Source organism: Microplitis demolitor, chromosome 1 (genome assembly GCF_026212275.2).
Source record: "Microplitis demolitor isolate Queensland-Clemson2020A chromosome 1, iyMicDemo2.1a, whole genome shotgun sequence".
Classification (NCBI taxonomy): Eukaryota; Metazoa; Arthropoda; class Insecta; order Hymenoptera; family Braconidae; genus Microplitis; species Microplitis demolitor.
Window position 1 is genome coordinate 1,535,717 of NC_068545.1, and position 26,370 is coordinate 1,562,086.

The 26,370-nt window shown below is 33.5% G+C and overlaps 5 protein-coding genes across 6 annotated transcripts; 1 reads left to right on the forward strand and 4 right to left on the reverse strand.

The window, feature by feature from the left end:
- Positions 1 to 552: 552 nt before the first annotated feature.
- Positions 553 to 7,773, reverse strand: LOC103569396 (uncharacterized). The gene is made up of 11 exons (XM_008546681.3): positions 7,574 to 7,773; positions 7,276 to 7,485; positions 7,004 to 7,204; positions 6,380 to 6,519; positions 6,054 to 6,308; positions 5,802 to 5,966; positions 5,208 to 5,701; positions 3,620 to 3,837; positions 3,091 to 3,272; positions 2,687 to 2,843; positions 553 to 2,553 (listed from the first exon to the last, which is right to left on the reverse strand). The coding sequence occupies exons 1-11, from the start codon at positions 7,613 to 7,615 to the stop codon at positions 1,309 to 1,311; spliced, it is 3,309 nt and encodes a 1,102-aa protein (XP_008544903.1). The 5' UTR covers positions 7,616 to 7,773; the 3' UTR covers positions 553 to 1,308.
- A 917-nt stretch (positions 7,774 to 8,690) lies between these two features.
- On the forward strand, positions 8,691 to 19,848 carry LOC103570232 (dynein axonemal heavy chain 7-like). Its single transcript, XM_053737865.1, has 2 exons — positions 8,691 to 19,297; positions 19,376 to 19,848. Exons 1-2 carry the CDS (start codon positions 8,695 to 8,697, stop codon positions 19,846 to 19,848), a joined length of 11,076 nt encoding a protein of 3,691 aa, XP_053593840.1. The 5' UTR covers positions 8,691 to 8,694.
- A 511-nt stretch (positions 19,849 to 20,359) lies between these two features.
- LOC103569385 (kelch domain-containing protein 10 homolog) lies at positions 20,360 to 21,861 on the reverse strand. Its single transcript, XM_008546672.2, has 3 exons — positions 21,142 to 21,861; positions 20,663 to 21,004; positions 20,360 to 20,577 (listed from the first exon to the last, which is right to left on the reverse strand). The coding sequence occupies exons 1-3, from the start codon at positions 21,778 to 21,780 to the stop codon at positions 20,410 to 20,412; spliced, it is 1,149 nt and encodes a 382-aa protein (XP_008544894.1). The 5' UTR covers positions 21,781 to 21,861; the 3' UTR covers positions 20,360 to 20,409.
- Positions 21,862 to 22,098: 237 nt separating this feature from the next.
- Positions 22,099 to 24,165, reverse strand: LOC103569366 (kelch domain-containing protein 10 homolog). Its single transcript, XM_008546649.3, has 3 exons — positions 23,449 to 24,165; positions 23,017 to 23,358; positions 22,099 to 22,937 (listed from the first exon to the last, which is right to left on the reverse strand). Exons 1-3 carry the CDS (start codon positions 24,082 to 24,084, stop codon positions 22,770 to 22,772), a joined length of 1,146 nt encoding a protein of 381 aa, XP_008544871.1. The 5' UTR covers positions 24,085 to 24,165; the 3' UTR covers positions 22,099 to 22,769.
- Positions 24,166 to 24,388: 223 nt separating this feature from the next.
- Positions 24,389 to 26,344, reverse strand: LOC103579117 (kelch domain-containing protein 10 homolog). 2 transcript variants are annotated; one of them, XM_008560455.2, is made up of 3 exons: positions 25,446 to 26,344; positions 25,043 to 25,378; positions 24,389 to 24,832 (listed from the first exon to the last, which is right to left on the reverse strand). In XM_008560455.2, exons 1-3 carry the CDS (start codon positions 26,142 to 26,144, stop codon positions 24,665 to 24,667), a joined length of 1,203 nt encoding a protein of 400 aa, XP_008558677.1. In that variant the 5' UTR covers positions 26,145 to 26,344; the 3' UTR covers positions 24,389 to 24,664. The 2 variants fall into 2 exon arrangements, with proteins under 2 accessions (XP_008558677.1, XP_008558751.1); XM_008560529.2 differs by having other exon boundaries at positions 24,744 to 24,832; positions 25,090 to 25,378.
- Between the last annotated feature and the right edge of the window lie 26 nt (positions 26,345 to 26,370).

A 26,370-nucleotide genomic window follows, 5' to 3' on the forward strand; every position in this document is an offset into this window, starting at 1 on the left:
TTGAATTTTTTTTAAATCCTCATTCACTTCGATTCGGAGTTCAATATTTAAAAAACTCATTCGGAGTAAATTTTACTCCGAAGGGAATTTTAAATTAAATATACTCTCATCTACTCCGCATTTACACCGAAAATTTTTTACAGCGTACATATAATTAATTATAATAAACTATTTATTAACTAATTGATAATTAATTAACATGGAGTAAATTCAAAGCCTGTATTTTTTTTTTCTAAAAACTTCAAATCGGAGTAAATGCAAATTTAAATAAAATCCTCACTCCAAAATTACTCCCGAAAAAAACTCCCCTTTTACTCCATATACGAGTGATTTTTTTTTAAACTCCATGACGGAGTAAATTCGGATTTAAATAAAACCCATAATCACTCCCGATTTTTCACGCTGTATCAATAATGATAAAATTTTTAAAAATCATTAATTACTACAGAATTATCAACAAATATTTTTTAAAAATTTATTTATTACAATAAAGTAATTGTGTTTTTTACAGTAATTGTTAAAGGATCAACTGAGGAGTGTTTCTCACTGATAAGGGATGCTCCGCCCTTCGATCTTTCACTTGCTATGGACCTACATCTACAGTAATAACTACATCTACATCTATATATATATATATATATATATATATATATATATATATATATATATATATATACATATATATACGACGTGATTATTGCATTGGTGTATAATATATATACAGTATCAGGAGGTCAAATGTATCTGTAGGGTCTACAGTTGTTATTATTACTGTAGTAAAGCGAAGTACAGTTCAGTTGGTGGTTCGGGGGTTGAGCGTTGCCAGCGAAATATAAATATTATGGATTAAACGAAACGGATTCACCTCCAGCACGGATATTAATTAAACACAAAAACTGTTATCCTTGATACTTAAAAAAGGTTATTAAATTTAAGTAATTAAGATTTATGAATTAAGAAATCACAACTTTTGCTTAAGTGATTCCTGTGAATTTAAAATACCGTAACAATTAATTCTTCTCCTTATTCTTCTTATCATTATTATTTTTTTAAGAATCAAAAACAATAAACTTAACACAGCTTAACAGTCTTACAGGTACATTATCACTATCATTATTATTATTATTAATATTATTATCATTATTTATTTACAATATTAATTATCACGCGCCTTTGAGGTATTGATAACAAAATGAGAGTAAAATACTGATATCTAGTCTTTTGTTGTAAACTTTTCCCCGTTTTTCATCTGACTCCAAGAATTTTTTTTTTTTTTTTTTTTTTTTTTTTTTTTAGTTATTTATAGAATTAATGAAATGCAAATAAAAGAATAAGTAGTGGTACTGTTATCATGCAAACAAGATAGATAGCAGTACGTGGCTCGCACTGAGATACGACGACGTATTCTTCATTCCACTGAGAATCATTGCTCGTAACGGGAAGTTCCAAAACGGTCCGTTCCCAACTGAAGAAATTGAACGGCAACGCGCACTCCTGAGTCGAATTTTTACACTCGAAAATCGGCTGGGAAGTATTGTAGGCCGTCTTCAGCAAATCAAATTGTATGCGAATGTAATTAGACTGCACTTCGTTTTCAGAGTTGAAGACGAAAAAGTAGTAGCCGTCAATGGGAACGCGATAGGTAACGGCGTTAGCCATCGACGCTGCTGAGTGCTGGCTCTCGTATTTTGGAGAACAGAAATGATGGGGAGTCAAGGGGAGATTTAGGATCAGTCCTTTGCAGTCTAGTAAACGTTCCTCGGAGCTGCTGAAGGAGCTCCAGAATTCGGAATTGCTGCGGTCGTTTAACGTCGACTCATTTACTGAACCCCGGTCTTCGGCGATTCCGTCAGGATTCAAGTCTTCTTCTTCAACTGCCGCGTCTTCAGCGTCGTCTTCAGCATTCAGAGCCTCTTGCAATGGGGAAGACAAGACCAGTTGCCGCTTGAGACGTTTTTTCACCGCGGGATTTATCGTTGAATTTTGAATCGCGTTGTGCAAAACTTTGCTCCAGTCATGTGTTTTATTTTTCGACTCATCCAATGTCGTTATCAGTTTGCCAATGATACTTTTCCCGCGGTCACCTAGTGAATTTATTTTTTCTAAAATGTCTTTAAAAACTTCCATCGAAGTTTGCTCTTCACCATTTACTTTATTTACATTTTTCTCTATCAATTCATCTGCGGTTTCCAGTAACTCCGTCGTAGTTTCAAAATTTTCCAACTCTGGTCTCTCTGTTATCTTCTCCAAAGACTTTAGTTGCTCGGAAATCCACGAAAAATTGTCAAAACTAACTGGAGGTCTGTCAATATTAACATTATCTCTATAAACTCCTTCGTAGTGATGATGCGGATTAGACTTCTGTTTATTTTTGGTCTCCAAAGTTTTGGCAAAAAGATTTTTCAAAATTTCCCGCATCGCCGGAGCGTCGAGTTCATGACTGTTGTAATGATTTGCGTTATTCGTCGCACTGTATAGTGTATTTTCTTGGTGATGGAACTGGACCCCCGGCTGCACGCGTTTCATATTTTTTGGTAAATTACTCCGAGCATCCTAAAAAGAATTACACAAGATATCAAGTAGAAAAACATCATGAAAATAGTTCTCGCTATCTACGTAATTAGAAGATAAAATAGTTTGTGTTATCTCGAGTAATTTATGAGATGGATTAAACACTAAATCTTACTTTTTTAAGCTGCGATAAGCCGGTGCCGTTTAATATTCCTTTTTCCTCAGCTATCTCTAATAACTCTTCCAACTCTTCACTACTATTGTCACCGATAAATGCGCACTCATGTAAGTGTTTATGACCGCGAATTATTGTCAGTGATGCTCCGGGCCATCTAAAATAATTATCAATCAGCAAAGTCATTTATTTTTTATTATAATTCTTATCAATTTAATTTTTAATTAATTAATTACAGCCTTCGTTAATTTCGTTCGTGGCTCCGGAGTAAACTGGATTTTATTTAAATCCGTATTGACTCCGAATCGGAGTTGATATTAAAAATAAATTCTACTCCGAGTGAGCGTTGATTTAAATGATTTTTCACGAGTTAAAAAAATTAATTAATTAGCTAAATAAAATACCTTACACAAGTAGAAACAGTGACACTGCTCCCACGCAATAGATAAAAGCCCCAGTATTCTTTCATATCATCTTCCAATACCAAATGTCTCGTCATAGAGACTGGTGTCGTTTCAACTTTGATCTTGGGTTCACCGTTAATCAAATATGCATTGAATGTCGTATTTACTTTAACAACTTGTCTCTATAAATTTATATAAAATAATAAATAATAATTAATAATCATATCAGCTAATTTATGGAGCGGAATTTTTTATTCGATAAATTAAACAATTTTATTTTTAAATTTAAAATATACACTGAGAAAAATTCCACTGTAAATAATTAGCGGAGTGAATCTGGAGTTAAATTAAACCCAAGGAAAAATAAACTCCTCCTTTACTCCGTATGGGGATTATTTTTCAAACTCCAAGTGACCGGAGTTAATTGAAATCTATAATCACTCCTAATTTTTCACAGCGTATAGATTTTTCTGTACAGTAATCAGACATTAATTTATCAGTTTAACAATGAAATTATTTAAAAACCCACCTGACACCAAGTAGTCGAGACACGTGCGTCAATCAACCGCTGATCGGATGCAGCAAGCGGGTACAATTGTTCAGAATACACGCGGTAACGTAAATAAATCGGACCCGCGACCAAAACCGCGGGTAGAAAAATACCTAAGATACATAAACGTGCGATTTTCAACGGACCCCGACATTCCGTTTTCTTCGGGTCCCAGTCCCGGGGTCGTGAATCTTCATCTAGATAAATAATCAATTATATTTATACTCCGCTTATTACTTCTCATATCTTACGATAAAAGATATACATCCAGACATCTAGACGCGATTAAAAAAAAACTGCAGCGGAAAATTTTCTGCTGACAATTTAATTCTAATTAAATTCCATATAAATAATTCATTTATTCGCGATTATTTAAATACTCACTAAATTAATTATTTCATTTTCACGAACAAACATTAAAATTAACACTAATTAAATATTAATTACTTATATAAATATTTTTTTGAATGTCAAATGTTATCTTATCAATTTTATTATTTTTATTTAAATAATCATAAGAAAAATAATTAACTAATAGTTTGATAAAAAAAAATCACAAAATAATTAAAATTTTTTTATTAATAAAAAATAAATAATTAATAATTAAAATAAATGTTTTCTTACCGTACATGTCTAACTTTAATGGAACTGTTGACATTTTTATCACTTAAAATCACCTGATTCACTCGGAAATATTTAAACAACAAATAAAACCCAATAAAAAATCACAGTCTTAATAAATATGAAAAATTATACGCGTGTAAGTTTTCACAATTGTTTATAAATATGAGTATAAATAATAATAATTATATAAGCAAGTGCGTTATTAATTTATTCTTCTGGCCGTGTGCCCAGAAGTTGAGACATCATACAAAGACATGTATCATTAGAATTCAAATGAGCTGTGATATCAATCGATGACTCAACGATATGATAAAACCAATATAGTACAATAAATTATCATTCAAAAAATATATAAATTAGTAGCTTTATTTTTTTTATCTACTATTTTTTAAAGTAACAAGTGTTCTTATTATTATTTTTAATGTACTGGGTACTTGATTGTGTTGAGAAAAATATAAATAAATATGATCCGCACAGTTGCTGTCAACGTACTGACTGTCGGATTTAATGCGCGTCTATCTTTTATTTAATTTGTTTAATGTCTCTTTATATATCGGTACCTTATCAATTTATCATGTGTACCATGGATCTTAGAGCCTCTTTGCTATTAAATAATTTATCTCGATTATAATTTTATTGTATTACTTAATTGGCTTTTACATAGAGAGTACTGCCGCCGAATTAAACTATTCAATTTTTTTTTTACAATAGCAATTTGGTAGTAATTTATTTTCCTTCCGGGAGTTATGAATTAGAATTATGTCTGATAATAAGAATTTTTGACTCCCGGGTTTAAAATAGAAAAACAAATTCTCTTCATTAATTTGAATAAAAAAATTTTATTTAATTTTAAATACTAGCAGAAAGTTTACTATATATATTCACAAATATACAAGCGGTCATTAAATAAAAAAATATAATAATTATATTCGATAGTGATGACGCCCTTGGCTCTTTTTCCCATCGGAATTTTCACCTCTTCTGCGTTTGTTCAACGGGTTACGCGGGTCGTAAATTTCAAACCAGTCGTCATTTTTGGTGTTGGCGTCTTTGGCTAGAGTCGGATTCTTGTCCTCGCAGACCAAGGTCTGGGTCATCCATGACTCATCATCATCATCGTCATCGTCAACTCTAGAGGGTTTGGTCGTTTTGCTATCACTAGTGCTACCATCGGATGTCGATTCCTTGACAGTATGTAACTTATTACGGAATTTGTTCAACATTTGAACGGTAAAACTGTCCCGCGACGCTCCTTTCAATGAAATTTTTTTCGAAGCTTCTTTGTACTTTGGAATTTCAACAAATTCTTCAATTAATTTTCCTTTGTTCGCTTTCTTTACTTCCTCGGCTAACTTTTCTTGCTCTTTAGTCTCTTTATCTTTTTTTTCACGCTGCACTCCGCGTTTTAAGTCTCTTATTTCTTTTTTGATAGCATCTCTGTAAATAAATACTTTTATTATTTTTAAATCAATAATCGACAAAAAAACTTCATACTAATTAATTGATTAATTAATTACTAAAAAAAAAAAATACGTACGCTTGTTTTTTACGTTCATCAAAACGTTCTTTCCCTAGATAATATTCTTCTTCACTGGACTCTTTATCAGCTTCTTCATAACTTATTTCTTTCTTCTTTTTATCACTCAATTTTTTTTCTTCTTTTTTTTCCTTTAACTTTTCTATGATCCTCTTTTTCATTTCTCTATAAAAAAATAAAAAACCAGTCAATTAAAAAAAAAAAATAAACCAATTATTCAACATAAAAAAAATAAACAATAAAAATAATTACTGGGCTTTCTCTTTAGCTTTAGTACGATCTTCTTCATTAACTTCACCGTCACTACTCTCCCAATCGCTGCTGCGATCTTCTTTCTTCTTTTTACTCGGCGGTCCTGCTGGTTCGACCGTAACAGAAGAACTCAGCTTCGGATCATCCAAATGGTCATGAGCGGATTTACTTTTTCCACCGAATTGTTTATTTAAAACAGTGAATTCTTCTTCATCTTCTTCAGCTTCTTCGCCAAAAGATAGTAATTTAAAATTCCTTCAGTAAAAAAAAAAAAAAATTATTAATAATTTTAAACAATGAGTTTTTTTTTTTTATCAAGAACTTACTTGACACCAGATACTTTGGGTTTAGATTCTTTGGGTGTTTTATCTTCAACAGTTTTCAATACTCTAGGTACAATATCTTTAAATGGATTCAATAAAACTTCACTTTTAATTATTTTTTGTGGGTAAGTCGGCCTGTCATCCTAAAAAATTAGGTAATGTATTAAAGGAAACTGAAAATTTTGAAAATAAAAACTGGCAGTTGAAACTTTTCTGAGACAGTGCCCGCCACTTTTTAAAAATTTTCAAAAACTTATGACTGTCATACCCGTATTCAAATTCTATTAATTAATTAAAAAAAAAAGTTACAGTTGTTATTAATTAGGAGTAAAAAATAATTTTTTGAATAAATGTTCGGCTACAAAATTTGAAAATTCGAATTATAAAATTTGCATGAAGATTTAAGTGAAATTTATTTTACAAATTTCGTGTAACTCCCAACTGATGTCAACTGTATTTCTTTTTTAAATCTATATCTCGGTAAAATTGCAACATGACCTTTCAATTGAGATTTAAATTTTTGAATATTTTTAAAAAGTAGGGGAGGGGGGCACTGTCTGAAAATGCTCTTAGTAATTAAAGGTTTCAGTTTTAAAAATAAATAAATAAATAAATAAAAATATTTACGTGATCGACTTCAGCTTCTTCTAATTTCAAAATATTATAAATCGTTTCCCCAGTAACTTTACCAAATATCGTATGTTTATTTTGTAACTCCGGTGTTGCTCCAAGTGTAATAAAAAATTGCGAGCCATTGTCATCTTTGCCAGCGTTGGCCATCGCGACCAACCCGCGGCGACAGAACCGTAGCCGGGTATGAAACTCATCCTGGAAAATAGCAAAATATACATCAGTTTTCAATGACTAGATCGAAAAAATAAAGTTATTAAATAGATTACTTTGAATGGATGACCGTAAATACTTTCGCCACCCTCACCAGTACCAGTAGGGTCGCCTCCTTGGACAATAAAACCTTTGACAAGTCGGTGGAAAATTGTCCCATTGTAATATCCTTCCATACAAAGTTGGATAAAATTCCTGCAGGCTTTCGGTGCCTCTTTGGTCCAGAGTTCGATGTCGACATCGCCGACACTCGTTTTCAAAAGTACCTTCGGAAAATAATTAACGAATCAATAAAATTAAATAGATAATTTAAAATTTGAATTTTTAAAATCTTAACTATGGAAAATTACTCACTTTGCCAGTAGACGGAGGTTCTAAAATATAAATATTACTCATTGTTGATTATAATTTTTTAAATTAGATAAAAAAAAACATGGAATGAATAAACAAACAGTTTTTATTTTCTTGAAGTTAAATAATTTAATTTTCTACGTCTTTGAATTTTTAGGTTAGAATTATAAATTAGTTTGAAAATAAATATGAGTTATAAAGTAGAAGTGGAAAATATCGACCGGAGTAAAGTGGGGGTCGGGTCGATAGGTCGAAACTGTTATTGTACAAAGTAGTTTTGAATTTTAAAAATAGATGGCTTTGTGGCGGGAATGCTCAACTCAGTTTGAAATTTCTCTTCTCAGGCGCACAGATGAAATCTATTTGTTTTTACGGGGATCGATTGAAAATCTATTCTAGATCATCCATGGGCACAAAAATACAGCATCTCATAGCGGCTCACAACACAAAATTCTTTTGAAATTCGAATTGTAAAAAAATGTTAGGTCTGAGTCTACATGAATAAGTAGATGGGTTGATATGAATGTAAATCTAATTTGATTTCAGATAAAAACTACAATTTGCTGTCAAAAATAAAATTTTAATCATTTGCTATTTTGCTTTTATATTTTCCAGTGGTAATGGGCGACGAAGCTAACGACTTTAACATTTTTACGGATTACAAACCAACAGATCTACAATTAATACCAGTACCTTCATTAAATTTAATTGAAGAAACAAATGTTATTAAAAAATACATTTCTGAACGAAGACGCAACAAAACATCGACTGCAAAAAATAAAAATTACCAACAAGAAGCAGTATTTAAACCAAAGTTGCCAAAGTCTTTTTATATAACAAAATTACGAGATTGGGCGGAAGAAATTCCCGTCAGCGGACTATCTTCCCAATGGGAAGTTAATATTTTAGCTCTGATATCAGCTCAATACCGTCTGCGCTATCCGCAACTCCTAAAAAATTTGCTGCACGAAGTAAAAAAAATTTATCTTGCTGATATGCAAACTTTCGCAATAGAATCCATCGTCGTAAAGGATTCAATAGAGCCGCCAGAAGTTGCCATCAATGAGTACCAAAGCGCAGACAAATCTAGAAAATTATTGTTTGAAAAAAACCGCGAATTTCTTATGAAAAATTATTTCCTATCTCACAATTTAATTAAATTTGTTATCGTAACCGCGCGCTCATCATTACTTCCTACTATTGTAAATTTGGCTGACTATCGAAGCCTCGGGTTGTTGGAAATAGCAGATTTCAGTGACATGGTCGCAAAAAATATAAGAAGTGGATCATTAAAAATAAAACACGAGTACTACAAAGAAGTGATAAAATCGGTATCGAATCCAAAAATGTTGAAAAATATTTCTGCAAAAAAAATAGCTCAGTTTATGAGCTGCCTTACTAATTTATTCGTGCAGCAAATTTTGTACACAATCATGCAAACAATCGAACACATCATAAATACAATAAAAGATACTCGCAGTTGTCCGCAGATAAATTTTCAACTTATTTGTAAAGATGGTCGTCTATTGATTGACCCGTCAATGGAAGAAGTGGGCAGAATTTACCATCAAATTATCACAGACATCGAAAATATCGCCCGAAATTTGTTGCCATTCAACTGCAGCGTCAATTCTAATCCTGAAGAAGATTACATTGATGTCAAAGTTCCCGATTGGTTTATAAAAAAATCCCACGATCAATTGACTCTCGTAATTATTGACCTCTTTGAGCCGCTAAGCAAATTCTTCAATAAAGTTAACGACGAATTCAATTTCGTTTGTGCTCGGGAAACAAGAGCGAATATCATTAAATTGGTCTCGCAAAATAATGATTTCAATTTTTACTGCGATAAAGTACGAGTTTTCAATGAATACTTGCAGAAAGCCAATGCGATGAACTCGTATGTTCATTATGAAATAGGACGTTTGAGTCAATTAAAAGCGAAAGAAAGTTTGAAAGAGATAATTTCAGAAATAAATGGAATTTTGGTAAATAAACTGGTGTCATATCATTGGCAATTCAATACGTCTATTTGTCAGGAGTTTGAAATTCTGGAACGCAAAGCTCTTGATGTCCCAAACAATACAAAAGCACTTTTTGAATTGACGGAGAACATGGGCATGGCTTCAAAAATTACCGTTGAAAAATTGGAAGATAAAATTTTTGAATCTGTAGAAATGCTGAGTGCGCTTCTGCAAATCACGAGCTTGAGGGAAGAACACATTGAGCTGAATAAAAGAACTATAAACTGGTTGTCATTGATAGAATCAATTTTCAATCAAAGCAATACGCTGTGCGAAGCAATGAAGAGCGAGTTAGAAGACGAGTTGCAAAAAACAATAAATTTATTGAACATTGAAGTCGATAGTATTCTTCCTGAATTCGTTATTCTTGACGATATGGATGATGCAAAACGCGTTCATGAATACATTGAATATTTGGAAATTCTTGTGAGAAAAATTCGAGACGTAGATGGAAAAATATTGTCAATAAATAATGAAGAAAAATTGTTCAAATTTCCCGAAACTACTTTTCCAAAAGTTGACGAAATGAAAGATATTATTTTGCCATTCTATTCTTTGATTCGAATGATACATCAGTGGAGAAGACACAATTCTGTATGGATGGACGGACCTTTCGAGTACATAAATGCGGAAGAAGTTAGCAGGATAACATTTTATTATTTAGAGCAATTTACGGAGTTGAATAGATCAATGAAGACGAAAATAAAACAAGACATGACTTCCAGTAAGCCGTTCAGATTTTCGGGTGTCATTGACGATCCAGATCCAATGCAACAGCCAGCGCCGCTCAAATTGTGCTTCCAAGCATTGGAACATGTAAAAGAATTCAAACAATATGTCCCTTTAGTAAATTGTATGTGTAATCCTGCTTTGGCTCGTAGACACTGGACTGAAATGTCGTCAATTTATGGCGAAGACTTTACTCCAAATGCTGGAACAACTTTACGAAAAATAATCGCACTAGATTTGATGAAAGATATTGATAAGTATCAGGTGATTAGTATTAGTGCGAATAAAGAGTTGTCATTGCAAAAACAATTGGAAATGATGACTTGCGAATGGGATGGGATCAGTTTTGTGATAGAAAGTGACGCTAATAATAAATTGATTTTTGTTAATTATCAGGAAATTCAGATACGACTTGAGGAACATTTGGTGATGATCCAAGAGATGAAGGGTTCGTATTTTGTCAAGCCGATTGCAGAAGCAGTTGTAGATTTTTATCAGTCATTGATGCGTGTTCGAGATGTCATTCAAAAGTGGAATGAACTTCAGGACGAATCTTCTTTTCTGTCGCCTATTTTTGCTAATCAGTTGGACACCAAACTTCTGAAGGCAGATTTGTACTTTGAAGTTGGTGAGACATTAAACACGATCAGAGACAGTATTTTGGACAGACCCACTTTCAAAAATATTGGAAAGTCCACGAAGTATTATGAAGAGTTGATGGTAGCTGCGGAAAAAATTGAAATTATTAATGAAGCAATTTCTAGGCATTTGGATAGCGTGAGATTAATTTTCCCGCGATTTTTCTTTTTGTCCAATAATGAAATAATAGAGATACTATTTAACAAAAGTAATTTTGAAAGAATAAAATTATTGATGCAGAAATGTTTTCAAGGAATAAAAGATGTTAAATTGAATAGAAGTAAAGAAATCGTGTCAATTTTAAGTGATCATAGAGAAGAGTTACTTTTGAAAGAAAAAATTTCCTGCGTTCCAAAGGAATCTAGTTCCGAAAACTGGCTACAGTCTATTGAATCAAAAATAACAGATTCAGTACGGCAAGAAATCGTCAATAATTTATTTTCTATTGACATGATGGCTCTGACGAAATTGAATTCACCTGCGATGATTACTGAGTGTCTCGCAAAATTATTTTGGACTTCAAATGTTCAAAAATGCTTCTTCGACTTCACTCCTACAAAATTACAACAAATACTTGATGACCAAAATATTTTAATCGCAAACACAATTGCAGATTTGAAAAATCTTGCGAGCAGAAAGCAACGATTAATATTAATGTCACTTATCACAATTTTCTGTAACCAAAAAGAAATAGTCCAGCAACTGATCGATACTAAAACAATCAAAGAAACGGATTTCTATTGGATCGTTCAAATGAGATTCTATTGGCAAGAAAATATCAAAGTCCATATGGTGAATGCATCAAAACATTACGGGTATGAATTTTATACTACTGACTATCCGTCACTTATCAATACTCCCCTAACTGACAGATGCTACCGCAGTATTTTCGAAGCAGATCGTCACCACTTTTTCGGCGCACTCGTCGGCTCCGCTGCAACGGGAAAAGTCCAGACGATAAAAAGTTTATCCCGAGCTCTAGCTACGCAGTTTCATTTGATAAACTGCACAAAAGAACTCACTTTTGATAGACTCTATAAAATATTCAAGGGGTTGATTGCCTGCGGGGTGTGGGTTTGCTTCAAAGACATAAATGCCTCAGCGTTGTCTATCTTATCACCAGCATTAGATAAAATGTATTCAATTTCTCAAATAATATCTTCTGAAGTTGAATCCGTTCATTTTGAAGGCACCCATTTGCCTTTACGTCCCGGCGGATTTATAGCAATCACTTTAAATCCAGGACAGTGTCCACTATCATACAATAATTTACCCGACAATTTGAAAGTAATCTTTCGGACTGTAGCATTTACTCGGTCGGATATTGATAAAGTATGTGAAATAAATTTGTTTGCTGCTGGATTTGATAATCCAAAAAATCGGGTTACTAAAATCCAACAGATTTTGCAACTCTGCATGGATCAATTGTCACCTGGTAGACGATATGATTTCGGTTATCGAGCAGTCAATGCAATCATAAAGACAGCTGTTGGTTTGAAATTTGAATTCCCAGAAGAAAGTGAAGATTTTTTGATACTTAGATCATTAATAGATGTCACTTTACCCATGTTGTTAGAAAAAGACATCATTATTTTCCAAAAATTTATCCAAGACATTTTTCCTACTTCACTACCATCGCCAAATTACGATCCTTTGATGAAAGCCCTTAACCAAGTTGCTCAAGCAGAAGGTCTCCATGTTCATGAAATATTTCAGCTCAAGATAATCCAAATTTTCGAAATGATGTACATGAGACATGCTTTCGTAGTCGTCGGTGAATCTCTCGGCGGAAAGACGACAATTCTGCGTGCATTAGCAAAATGTTTGGCACTTTTGAAAATTGAAAATCACGAAATTGGAGTAGATGTGGTTATTAATTCAATAAACCAGAATTCTATGACTCTGGACAATCTTTTTGGACATTTGGATGATAAGACCATGAAGTGGAATGATGGAGTCTGTAGTTCATTACTTCGTGAGTACATAAAGAATGACGAATTGGTAAGAAAATGGCTAATATTCGACGGACCGATTAATTCTGCGTGGATGGAAAATTTGAGTACTCTTTTGGATGACAATAAAATACTCTTACTTCCTTCAGGAGAAAAAATTCAGTTAACTAAATCAATTTCTATTATTTTTGAAACTGATAATCTAGAGCAAGCATCTCCAGCTACTTTATCACGATGTGGAATAGTTTACGTGGAACCTCAGTCAGTCGGCTGGAAACCTCACGCAACTTCGTGGCTTCTAAGTCAAAAATTACCAGGCAATCATAGCTCATTTTTTATGACCCTGCTCGATTGGTCTCTGGACGCATTTCTGGATTTCGCTTACCAGACATGCAAATTTATTATCAACGTCAGTAGAATCCACATTATACACTCGACATTGAAATTAGTGGGCATGTATCTGAAAGACGCTATCGAAAACTCAGAAGAAACAGAAAAAGATCATTTTGGAATCTGGTCTCAAGTTGCTTTGATTCTCGCGATAGTTTGGAGCGTCGGAAGCTGCCTGACTTCAGACTCTCAATCAGCTTTCAATGAATTCTGCTTATCAATGTGGACTAATAATGACTTGTATCCCCGTCCTGAGGAAATAAAACAGTTTGAAATTTCTTTGCCAACCGAAGGGATGATTCAAGACAACACATACATATTCAAAGGCACTGGGCTCTGGAAAACATGGAGCGATATTTTGAAAACTGAAAACATCAATATAGAAACATGTGGCTTTGGATTTACGGTCGTTCCGACAGTAGATATAATCAAGCATATAAATATTTTCAAAAATCACATCAACCATCGGATACCTTTTGTCATAAGTGGCGACCAATCTACTGGTAAAACATCATGCATTAAATTACTACTAAAAAATAAATTATCCAACACAGAATATTTAACAAATGCTTTCAATTTCTCATCAACAATAACAGCTCAAGCTGCTCAGCGAATTTTTCTACTGAAAATTAATAAAATCAAAGAAGGGCATTACTCACCGCCGAAAAATAAATTCTGCATTAATTTCGTTGATGATTTGAACATAATCGTTGGAGAAAATTATCCAGGACACTCTCTGCTGGATTTGATCAGACAGTACATCGATCACGGCTACTGGTACAGTTTAGAAAAACCGGATAAAGTATTTGTCGATAAAGTCATATTTTTGTGTGCACTGACGCTGAGACATGAACGTCAAAATTTGTGTTCGCGGTTTTTGAGACACTTCAATTTATATACAATGCGTTCTCCAAGCAAAGAAAATATTTTTCGAATATTCACTAACGCTCTGCTGTTCAATTTAAAAAAAAATCAATTTTCCGCGGACGTTATTGGGAGCGTTAATGGTATGATAAATGCCACTATTTATGTCTACAATCATTTAATGCAACGTAAATTTGTACCCGGTGATCTAGTGCATCAATTTAATCTCCGAGATATCTCAAAGGTAGTCAGTGGGTGCAGTCTCATTCATAAAGAATCTGCGGAAACTAAAATAACTTTAATTAGATTGTGGGTTCATGAGTCTCTTCGGATTTTTGGAGATCGAATTACTAGTACAGAAGACAGCGATTGGTTATTTTTGAAGATCAAGGAAGCAGTGAAAGATAATTTCAAAGACACTTTCGAGTCAGTTTTTGACCACTTGCCAAAACAAAATGATCGACTGACTCGTAGAAGTTTCAAAAACCTTATTTTTGTTAATTTTATGGACGCAGATAAAGAGCCTTCGAGCCGAAGATATGAAGAAATAACATCCAAAGATGCACTAAAAAATAAAGTCGTTTACTATCTCAATGAATTCAATCAGAAGTTTGATAAAAAGTTGGATATTTTAATTTTATCCGATGTATTGGCACATTTGGTAAGAGTTTGCCGAGTTTTAGCGATACCCGGCGGCCATTTATTGATGCTTTGCACCGGCGGTTCTGGAAGAAAATCACTAACCCAATTGGCAGCCTTCATTGAAAAGCAGAATTTCCATGAACTCATTGTGAATCCTTATTACAGCTTAAGTAAATGGAGAAATGATTTGAAGAAGGTTCTGAAAACTTCTGGAGGCTGTGGAAAAGATTCCACGTATTTTGTAGTCGGTAGATTTGTTCAGGATAAGTATCTAGAAGACATCAGCAGTCTGATGAGTACCGGAGAGATTCCAGATTTGATTTCTGCCGAGGAGAGACAGAGTATCATCGAGATTGCTCGACTGCCCGCACAAAAAGGTGATCGGAATCTTGAGATCGCAACCACAGAAGTCATGGACTATTTTTTCAATCAATGCCGTGAAAAATTGCATTTCATTTTGTACTACAATATGTCTGATAAGAATTTACGTCAGCAACTAAAGTCATTTCCGAATTTATTAAACTGCTGCTTCGTCGACTGTTTCATGCCTTGGCCTCTCGACGCGTTCGTTCAACTCGGCCATGCGTTCATCGAGGATCTAAAGATCGATAGTAGTGTCAAAGAAAATATAATTACTGCTGGTAAATATTTGTATGATGAGTCTAAACAGATTAGCGTTAAATACCGGAATGAATTGGGCCGAATGACTCACGTAAGTCCTTCGGCGTTTATACATATGATGAAGCTCTTTGCAAAACTTATGGCCAAAAAACAGCAAGAATTAATGGAGTCCAAGGAACGTTATCTAGGTGGTTTGAAGAAGTTACAGTTAGCAGCTCAGGAAGTGACTCAAATGAAAGCCAACTTGACTGTTTTGCGGCCACAACTCGAGTGGTCAGCACGACAAACTGAAGAAACGATGCTGGAAATCGAAACGGAAAATGTCAGCGTGGAAAATGCAACCATCCAAGTCACGCGAGATGAAGAAATAGCTAACAAAGCTGCTAAAGTAGCAGCTACATTGAAATCTGAGTGTGAAGCTGAACTGGCAGTGGCCATTCCCATTCTCGAAGACGCGATCGCTGCTCTTAATACTTTGAAACCAACTGATATAACTTTGGTAAAGGCTATGAAAAATCCACCAGACACTGTGAAACTCGTGATGGCTGCTGTTTGCGTAATGCTAGGAGTCCCAGCCGAGCGAGTAATTGATCCTATCACTGGTAGAAAGTCTATGGATTTCTGGGGACCTAGCAAACGAGTTCTAGGTGACATGAATTTTCTACAGAATTTAAAAGACTATGAAAAAGACAATATACCAGCGGCTCTGATGCAAGTTGTCAAAAAAACTTACATGACTGACAAAAGTTTCATGCCGCATATTGTCGCAAAAGCCTCCAGTGCTGCTGAGGGACTTTGTAAGTGGGTACGCGCGATGGTGTCTTACGATGAGGTTGCTAAGGTGGTGGCACCGAAAAAAGAGAAATTAGCTACTGCTGAACGAGAGTGCAATGAAGCCCAGGAATTTTTGAAAAAGAAACAGAAAACCTTGGCGGCTTTGAACGACAAATTGACGGCACTCAATGATAGCCTGAGAGCGACGTTGGCGAAAAAATTGGAGCTGGAAAACGAGGTTGAAGTTTGCGAGGTGAAGCTGAGGAAGGCGGAAGCTCTGATCAGAAGTCTGGGAGGTGAAAAGAACAAGTGGATGGCGGCGGCTGATTGTCTCAAGATGTACTATGACAATTTATCCGGAGACTTGCTTTTGATGTGTGGTATTATTGCTTATCTTGCCCCCTATCATCCAGCTTACCGTGATGACAATTTACGGGCCTGGAAGAGTTACATTGAAAATTTGAAAATTTCATGCTCAAGTGAATTTAATTTTATCAAAGTCGCGGAATCTGAAATTACTGTCAGCAATTGGCATTTCTACGGTCTGCCAAAAAATCGCTTTCCCGTCGAAAATGCAGTAATTGCAAAAAATTCTTTACAGCCATGTCTGTTCATTGACCCACAGAATCAAGCAAATTTTTGGATCAGAGAAATGGAAAAAGAAAACAAAATAAAAATTCTTAAATTAGTCACCACAGATTTTTTGATCGAAATTCAGAAAAGCATTGAATTGGGTCAGCCAGTGCTTTTAGAAAACATCGAAGAAGACTTCATAGCTTCTCTCGAATGTATTTTATCACAGAACATATACAAAATAAATGATCAACTACATCAAGAAATAAATAATGAAGTAATTAATTATAATTCAAACTTTCGACTCTACTTGACAACGAGACTTCACAATCCAAACTTTGATCCCTATGTCTTCCGTAAAACTACCGTGATTAATTTTTTGTTACCCAATGATGCTCTTCAGGAAAGTCTTCTAGATATCGTGATCTCGCGAGAACGGCCAGAGCTTCAGGAAAAATTCAATCTGTTATTGATACAAAGTGCCTCTAACAAGAAAGTTCTCAAAGAAGAGGAAGAAAATATTTTGACCACTCTTTCTACTTCTACAGTTAATATTCTAGAAGATGAAGCAGCCATACAAGTTCTAGACTCTTCTAAAAATTTATCTGTGCAAATTCAAGAAAAAGAAGAAGCCGTTTTGGCGGCAAAAAATGAAATCGACAGTTTTCGCACAAATTATTACCAATTCACGTATTACTGCGCAACATTATACAACACATTGTCAGCTCTGCCGAACTTGAACTGTATGTACAAATTCTCTCTCAGTTGGTTCACACAATTGTTCATAAAATCAATTGCTAATTCAAACAGAAGCGTTGTTCTTAAAAAAAGAATCGAATATTTGAAAACATCTTTCACGAAAACTCTTCACTCTAGTGTTCTAACCGCGCTTTTTGAAAAACATAAATTAGTTTATTCTTTTTTACTTTATTTGAAAATTCTGGAAGATAGCCAACAAATTTCTAAAGAAGAATACGATTTTTTTGTATCAACTCCAGTGAATGTTGACGGTTTTCAAGATAAGAAAATATTTTCCTTGCCCGAAAAATCGTGGGAAGAAATAATAAAATTATCTAATACTTTAGAGGTTTTCAAAAATCTCCCAAAAAGTATTCAAGACAATCAGCCATCTTGGAAAGCTTTTTACGACTCGAGGAATCCTGAAAATAGTTTACTTCCATTTCCTTGGGAAAAAGAATGCACAGAATTTCAAAAATTGATTATTTTTAAAATAATACGGCCAGATAAAACAGTAGTCAAAATATCGCAATTGATTTCTTCAGTGGGAGAAGGAGTTTTGGTGACGCAGTCATCAATAAATTTATATCAATCATACTTAGAATCAAGTTATTTTATTCCTCTCATATTTATTTTGCCCTCCTACTTGGAGCCTATGAAATTAATAAAAGAATTCGGAACCAAATCTGGATACTCGACAAAACTGACTACAGTATCTCTAGGCGCGAATCAAGAAAGTCGCGTTGAAAAATTGATATCAGAAACGCAGAGAAACGGGGGCTGGATATTTTTACAAAACTGTCATCTGGCGATAGATTGGATGCCGCAGTTGGAAAAAATTCGCGAAAAATTAGATACGACGAATACCGATCTCGAGTTCCGGCTTTGGTTGTCAAGTATCCCGACTGATCGATTCCCAATAGATATTCTCCAAGACGCTGTTAAAATAACTTACGACGCTCCAGTAAATTTGAAACAAACTTTGATCAATTCTTACAGTTCCGATCCATTGAATACAAATTTTTTTAACGGATGTCCTGGCAAAGACAAAATTTTTTCAAAATTAATCTACTCATTTTCGTTCTTCCACGCCACGTTACGAGAACGAAATTACTTTAGATTACAAGGTTGGAATGTAAATTACGATTTTTGTCACTACGATTTATCGATTTCTGTAAAACAATTGCAGACATTTTTGAACGAAAATGACTATGTACCTTTCGAAGCACTGAAGTACATTGTACGTGATTGTAATTACGGGGGTAAAATTTTAGATGATTTTGACAAAAAATATTTAATTACAATATTTGATGACTTTTGTAATGATAAAATTGTAAATGAAGTTAATTATTCATTTTTTACGGATTACATTATACCAAATCGTTGTGAATATCAGGATTTTGTTAAGCATATAAATAAATTACAAAATTACACGCCCGCAGAAGTTTTTGGCGTTGATGTGAACGCAGAAATTAGAAGAGATACTTTTATTATTAATGAGTTTTTTGACTGTATTTTACAACTGAACGAACAAGTCGATGATGAAACTTTGCAGAATGACGTGATTGAAAAAATTCGAGAAAAAATCCCTGGGTTGCTAGATATTGTCCTAGTGAGAGAAAAAAACTGGGATTTAGAATTTTTGAATGCCGTTTTCATCAAAGAAATTATAATTTACAATGAGACAATTAAGTGTATAAACAAATCGTTATTAAATAATGAAGATTATTCAAAATTAATTAACAATCTTGTTCCTTGTTCGTGGCTTCATTTTCCCAATAGTGAAAATCACAAAAAATCGTTGCCGCAATTCATAAAAAATCTTAACAGACGTTTTGAATTTTTCAAAAAATTTATAGAAGAAGATTGTACGGAAATTTGGCTCGGCGCGTTTCAATTTCCCAAAAGATTAATTTCTGCGGCAGGATGCATGTTTGCAAGAAAATTAGAAATACCAACTGGTCATTTAGATTTCGGATTCGAAATTTTAACTTCGCAAGACTCGATTGCGCAGGATGATAAAATTTTGAATTTTTGTAGTTTGTATTTATCGGGAGCGCGTTGGGATGAAATTAACAAGAAATTAGTTGATAGTAATCCGAAGCAATCATTATATTGCATTGATGTCATTCGTTTGACACCGAAAATCAAGGAAGAAAAATTGTTAAATGACTTTTATGCATGCCCACTTTATAAATCGACTTGCGAACGTGGTTTGATTGATCAGAATGGTAATTTCTCTAATAATATCATGGATGTCAACTTATCAAGTGATTTATCGAGTGTCCATTGGATTAAAAATGGAACTGCTATTTTTTGCTTAATAGAATAGAAGTTTTAAATTCTGGAAATTACCAACTAATGACTTTGATTACCAGGCAGCTGCTGAGGAGTCTCTCCGACCCCCGTTGCTTCCTGCTGTAAAAATTATAATTATTTTGGAGGTTTTTTAAGGAGCCAATGGGTTTGTCGCACTCAGGTTACTCTGGTAATCATCGCATGGCCCTAGTCTCACGCATGGTAATGAGTTTTGTCTTTGGACCACGATGAAGTTCATGAAATCTAGTCTCTCCGTTGGATAAAATTTTCCCAACGGAGTAACCGAAGACTTATTGTAATAATATAAAATCGGCGGGAACGTCACAGAAAAAAGTAATAATTTGAATGTTAAATAGATTGGACAATTTTTTGTTATTATTATATTAAGTGAAGATTTAAAATTTTTCTACACTTATATAAAAATGTAAAACTGAAAATGTATAAAATAATTATAACTGATTAATTACTTTTGTACAATTGCTTTAAATAAAAATTGTTTTTAAAAATAATTACGAGTATTATTATTATTATTATTATTATTATTATTATTATTATTTCTATTATGATAATTAATTTACTGGCATCTGGACTTGACGAAATTAACAGGTAGTCCAAGTTCAAATAATTCTTCATCTGTCTTAGTATTCAAGTCTCTGTAATAATAATTAACAGCATCCCAACATATGTCTGCGAGTTTCGGTATCCTTAGCCAAGCAGAGTAAAGATTATTAACTTCAATCAACTGTAAAAAACCAAATTAATAATTAACTAATTAAGTAATTTCAATCTCATAAAAAATAGTCAGCAGTTAATAAATAAAATATTACTCTGTCATTTGTGTTTTTAATCCGTCCACCAAAGACATACATCTTGCCAGTGAGTGAGACCAGCGCATCATGTTCACAAATAGCTTGTGGAAGAGTGGATCCCAGTTTATTCAAACATGTCCATTGAAGCGTACGGAGATTCAGTCGCCAAATGTCATTGTAAATCGTATGATTCATGTTTCCTCCAGATATAATTACACTCACTTCCTTGGTTTCAGGATCAACGTACAAAGAATTACCGAAATTGGTCCTGATATCAGGAAAAGGTTTATCGTTATCTGGATCTCCGGTGGTTGATAAAATGTACCAGCGGTTTTGCTCAATGTCATAGGCCTGTATTGTCTGAAAATTTTAATTTAAATAAATTTTAATTTAAATAAAATTTTTCCACGTGTTTAATTACAAGACGAATGACATTTTCTGACAGTAATTGTCTTTAATTTAAATTTATCAAGTGAAGATAAAAAATAAACTGATACCTTGAGCTCACGGATTCTCTCTTCGTACAATTTTACAAACAAAACGTAGATCTTTTTCCCGTCATAGGCCAGCTCGACATCTTCATAGTACCCAGGAAAGTCATTGCCGTTTTCCGGGCACAGCTTTTCCCATATCCCGGTCTCCGGATCAATTCTGTAGACACTTAAATTATGATTATTACCAATAGTATATAAATATGAGCCGTGATTTACAAAATTATGAATGATCGATCGTTCAGGTATCGGTCCTTTGGCTTTTATTTTAACCACTCGATTTTCGTCCTTGAGATGATGGGTGTACAGGTAACCCTTTGACTGGTTCTCGTTCCAAGTAGCGACGATTAATTTGTCGGACTTGAATGTCATGCCGAGAATTATTTCGCTGTTTGTCGGCAAGTACCGTTGCTCTGGCAAACATGACCACACTCCGGTGGACAAATTGTACTTCCAAATTTCTTTTATTATTCGCGGATTGTCGTAATCCGTGATAGTGAATCTGTTTACTATGTACTTATAACCACTAAATGAGTAGAGATATTTCTCGTCGGTGAATATCGTCGGGAAGGTTCTAGGAGACGGTTTAGCTGCACTTGATGGATTTGAACATTCAGTCAAAACAAACGGCTTGAAAACGTACATTATATTTCTAAAAATCTATATAATTCTCCGATATATTTTTCACTATTTACTTTCTTATACCAACACTTGTCTGCACGTGGATCATATGATGATAACACACATGAAGTTAGTCGAGTATCTACAGGGTGGGATTTTAAATTTCGCTACTTTTTCAAAATGTTAAATGTGTTTTTACTAAAAAACTTTTTATTGATTACTATAATTATGTTTATACATAAAAACAGACATATTTTTTGTTATAAATATTTTATTAAAATCCATAAAAATAAATATATTTTTTTTTATTTTCATAATTTTTTAAAGTCTATTTAAATAATTCATGCTTACAAAATAGTTGAGTTTTTACTAGGGGTGTTTTCAAAATACTGAAGTTAGTCGACGTCTGATAGTTTTTGTTTTCTTTTTTTTTAAGACGATAAATCAAAAAAAAAATATATTTAAAAAAATTGCACGTTTAGTTTTTTTTATTTTCTACATGTGCATTTTTGTAGTTTTTTTTTTTTTGTATTTGGTCTGTTGAATAAAAAATTTCGAAAATTGTTGATCGTCCACAAACTTCAGCATCATTCGAATCGAATTGGAAAATTTTGTAATTATCCGTCAATTTTCGACTTTTCTGAGAAATTTTAAATTATTTGTAACTTTTCAAACTACTCGATTCGAATCGTGAAAATTTTCATCAGCTTCAAGTATTCAACTTTTATTTAATAGAGTTTAGTTTTCTAAAGTAACTAAAAATAATTTTTTCACAGATTTGTGTCAGAATACCTCTGCTAAAAATTTGAATTATTAGAAAAAATATTCTAATTTCCAGTCGTTAAAAATAAAATTTAGAAATTATTTGCTAACTTTTGAATTATTCGTAAGCTTACAAATAATTTGAATTATTCGATTCGGAGTTTAAATCAAATAGTTCGATTCGATATGAATAATTCGTAAGTTCAAACTATCGCACACCCCTAATTTTTGTATATAAAATAATAATAAATTCAATGGCATCTAGACTTTACGAATTTAAGGGGCAGTCCGAGTTCAAACAATTCTTCATCTGTTTTTGTATTTAAATCTCTGTAATAAAAATTAACAGCTTCCCAGCAGATGTCCGTGAGTTTTGGTATCCGGAGCCAAGTGGAGTAAAGATTATTAATTTCACTTAACTAAAAAAAATACATATAGGTGTTATTAATACAACTGATGATAGAATGATGGAATAAGTAAAGAAAAAGTATCAATTACTCTGTTATTTTTTTTCTTGATCCTTCCACCGAAGATGTACATCTTGCCATCAAGGGAAGCGGTCGCGTCATGTTCGCAAATAGCTTGAGGAAGAGTGGACCCGAATTTATTCAAACAAGTCCACTGCAGTGTAGACAAACTCAGTCGCCAAATGTCATCATAAATTCTCTTGTCCATCGTTCCTCCAGAAATAACAATATTCGTGTCTTTACTTTCCAGATCTACAATATGAGCGATTCCGAAATTAATCCTGATATCAGGAAAGGGTTTCTCATTATCAAGATCTCCGGTAGTATCCAAGATATACCAGCGATTCTGTTCAATGTCATAGGCCTGTATTGTCTGTAAGAAAATTTAAATAAACTAATAGAGGTCCTCTGTAAAATGATTTATTTTAAATTAATCAAGTGAAGATTAAATTTTAATTGATACCTTGAGCTCGCGGAATCTCTCCCCTCGTATTTTTACAAATATCACATAAATTTTTTTGCCATCATATGCCAGCTCGATGTCATCATAGTACCCAGGGAAGTCATCACCATTTTCTGGAGACAACTTTTCCCATATCCCAGTCTCTGGGTCTATTCTGAAGACTCCCAACCCACGATCGTTTCCGATAGTATACAAATAAGACCCGTGGCTTATAAAATTATGGGAGAAGAATCGCTTGGGCAGCGGGCCCTTGGTGGTCATTTTCTCTACCTCATGTTCATTTTTTAAATTGTGCGTGTACAGGTAACCTTTTGACTGGCACTTGTTCCACGAAATTACGATAAGTTTGTCTGATTTAAATGTCATGCCAAGAATTATTTCGTTGTTGCTGGGTAAAAATCGCTGCTCTGGTAAGCAGCTCCATTTCCTTGTTGCCAAATTAAATTTCCAAATTTCTTTAATTATTCTCGCGTCGTCATAATCTGTGGCAGTGTACCTATTTAAAGTGTACTTGTATCCGCTGAATGAGTACAGATATTTTTCATTGCAAAATATCGTCGGAAATGTTCTGGGTGTCGGTTTAGTTTCACTTGGACTGTCGCATTCCGTTAACACAAACGGTTTGAAGACATACATTTTACAATTTATATTTGTTATTAATATACTTTTATATATATATACACATAAATATATTCATTTTGACACTTTAATCCTGGCTCGTATTGATTACAATAAATAAACGTGAAGTTCGCTGACTATTAAAACGGCGGGGTTTTAAAAATTCAAAATTCGCGCCATTTGTTTTTGAATATTATTTAGAAAAAAAACAGTATTTTGACATACAATAGAGATAATTAAAGGTCATTGATAAGTTTATCAATAAAAATAGCTGACAAGTGTAATTAGTCATACAAAATTTTATTAATTATTTACCAATTATTCAAATTAAATTTATTTGTCAAGCAAATAATTCTTTTGATACATATTTGAATTCAATATTAATTGTAACTAAGTCTCTAAGGTGATGTTCTATATACGCCACATTGTAATTATACTTAAATATATCATACTGATATATCATAAACAAAAAAGCCGTAACTTAGAGTCGTAATAAATATAGCTTGATTTATCAACAAAATATTTACATCGTTATGAAAAAACTTTCTAATAGTACTTGTAAAAATATGTATTCTTGCACTTATAGATCTATTACTATTTATTCTATTATGGATTTTACAAATTTCGGAGGCAAACCCATTTTTTTAAATTCCTCGTCTGATTTAGTGCTCAGGTCGCCGTAGTAATAAATTACAGCTTCCCAGCAAATGTCTGTCAGTCTTGGGATCCTCAGCCAGGTTGAATAGAGAGCATCAACTCTAATGAACTGAAAAATAAAAATACATTGACGTAAATATCCCCAGTGAAAATCACTCCCCTTTTACTCCGTATACGCAGCGATTTTTTTAAAGCTCTGGAACTCTGAGTAACGAAGTGAATTTGAATTTAAATAAAATTCGTAATTACTTCAAATTCACTTCTGATTTTTTGCAGTATATATTTTATTAACAATATAAAAATATATGAATAAATTAACCTTATCATCTTGAGTTCCCGTTATCCCACCAAAGACATACAATTTACCATTATCAGTAATAGTTGCCGCGTGATCAGTAATCGGTATTGGAAGAACAGACCCAAATTTATTCAAACATGTCCACTGGAGTGTATGCAAATTAAGCCGCCAAACATCATCATAGTATTTAGTATCTGCTACACCTCCAGTGAGAATAACATTTACTTCTCCAGTATCCGGGTCCGTATACTGGCACAAATTAAATCCAGTCCTGAATTCCGGGTAATTTTTCCCATCATCTCCAATGGTCTCAATATCTTCCCACTGTCTCTTCTCTAAATCAAAAGCCACCGTTTTCTACAAATAAAATCACGCAAAATAGAATAATCTTTAAATTAATTAACAAAATCAATCAAATAAAAACCTTGATAGGTTTCCTGTGATCTTGCCGCCAGTCGTCGACTATAAAAACAAAAATTTTTCCATCAAACGCAGTATTGAATTCGCCGAATGGCAGAACTTCAGTAAAACTATTCAGACATTGACGGTCGATTCTCGTCCAGCTTCCGGTTCCATAGTCTAATTTGAAGACGTTTATTCCATACTCCCCGTACGCGACAGTATAAAAATAGTTCTCATGACTGATAAGATTGAAACAGAACAATCTACTAGGCCACTCTTGGATCAATTTGATTTTAACGTCCTTGGTATTGTCAATTAAATCATAAACGTAGACATTGTTCTCATTGTTGACCCCCTGCGTGGTCGCGACAATCGTCGACTCATTCAGTCCTACTCCAATAATATTCTCGTCATCACTGGGATAACTTCTGTCAGGAAGACATCTCCAAGTCTCTGTGGCCAAGTTAAATTCCCACATGTCCTGGAGATATTTTACTGTGTACTCGGTACTGAAAGATTCTTCGTCACTTACTTCACCATCAGAATCATCAAAGTCATCACCCGGATCCTTTTCTTTGTCATCATTCTCAAGCCGCGTCGTGCCGCAGTACAAATATAAATACTTGTCATTATTAACAATATTTGGCCATCTTCTTGCTGATGGTTTTATTCTGTCTTTGTTATTTATTTCAGTCAAAACAAAGGGTTTGAATACGTACATGTTGATGGTGTATAGTTTTTTAAAATTAATGTTACTTTTTAAATGAGTAAATAATTCATTTTTTAAATCTATGGAGACAAAAGTTATTGTAGCAAGTGATTTAACTTCTTTTTAATCTTTGTTTATAAAAATAATTATTAAATTAACCTAGGTTTATTTTTATTTAGCTTCCAGTCTCACGTGGTAAGTGTGTTTACAAATATATGTCAAGTTACACCGCCCTCTA

What these genes read in the sequence shown, in the direction of transcription:
- LOC103569385 (XM_008546672.2), bottom strand. Translation starts at nt 21,780, where the DNA reads ATGTACGTTTTCAAGCCGTTTGTTTTGACTGAATGTTCAAATCCATCA. An exon ending in AGAGAATCCGTGAGCTCAAG is followed by an intron (nt 21,005 to 21,141) that starts GTATCAGTTTAT and finishes TAAAATTTTCAG; the next exon opens with ACAATACAGGCCTATGACAT. An exon ending in TTAAAAACACAAATGACAGA is followed by an intron (nt 20,578 to 20,662) that starts GTAATATTTTAT and finishes GGTTTTTTACAG; the next exon opens with TTGATTGAAGTTAATAATCT.
- LOC103569366 (XM_008546649.3), bottom strand. Translation starts at nt 24,084, where the DNA reads ATGTATGTCTTCAAACCGTTTGTGTTAACGGAATGCGACAGTCCAAGT. An exon ending in AGAGATTCCGCGAGCTCAAG is followed by an intron (nt 23,359 to 23,448) that starts GTATCAATTAAA and finishes ATTTTCTTACAG; the next exon opens with ACAATACAGGCCTATGACAT. An exon ending in TCAAGAAAAAAAATAACAGA is followed by an intron (nt 22,938 to 23,016) that starts GTAATTGATACT and finishes TATTTTTTTTAG; the next exon opens with TTAAGTGAAATTAATAATCT.
- LOC103579117 (XM_008560455.2), bottom strand. Translation starts at nt 26,144, where the DNA reads ATGTACGTATTCAAACCCTTTGTTTTGACTGAAATAAATAACAAAGAC. An exon ending in ATCACAGGAAACCTATCAAG is followed by an intron (nt 25,379 to 25,445) that starts GTTTTTATTTGA and finishes TTTTATTTGTAG; the next exon opens with AAAACGGTGGCTTTTGATTT. An exon ending in CGGGAACTCAAGATGATAAG is followed by an intron (nt 24,833 to 25,042) that starts GTTAATTTATTC and finishes TTTATTTTTCAG; the next exon opens with TTCATTAGAGTTGATGCTCT.
- LOC103569396 (XM_008546681.3), bottom strand. Translation starts at nt 7,615, where the DNA reads ATGAGTAATATTTATATTTTAGAACCTCCGTCTACTGGCAAA. An exon ending in CCCAAAGTATCTGGTGTCAA is followed by an intron (nt 6,309 to 6,379) that starts GTAAGTTCTTGA and finishes TTTTTACTGAAG; the next exon opens with GAATTTTAAATTACTATCTT. An exon ending in AAAGCTAAAGAGAAAGCCCA is followed by an intron (nt 5,967 to 6,053) that starts GTAATTATTTTT and finishes ATTTTTTTATAG; the next exon opens with AGAAATGAAAAAGAGGATCA.
- LOC103570232 (XM_053737865.1), top strand. Translation starts at nt 8,695, where the DNA reads ATGAAAAATTATTTCCTATCTCACAATTTAATTAAATTTGTTATCGTA. An exon ending in GTGGCTTCATTTTCCCAATA is followed by an intron (nt 19,298 to 19,375) that starts GTGAAAATCACA and finishes AAAAATTTATAG; the next exon opens with AAGAAGATTGTACGGAAATT.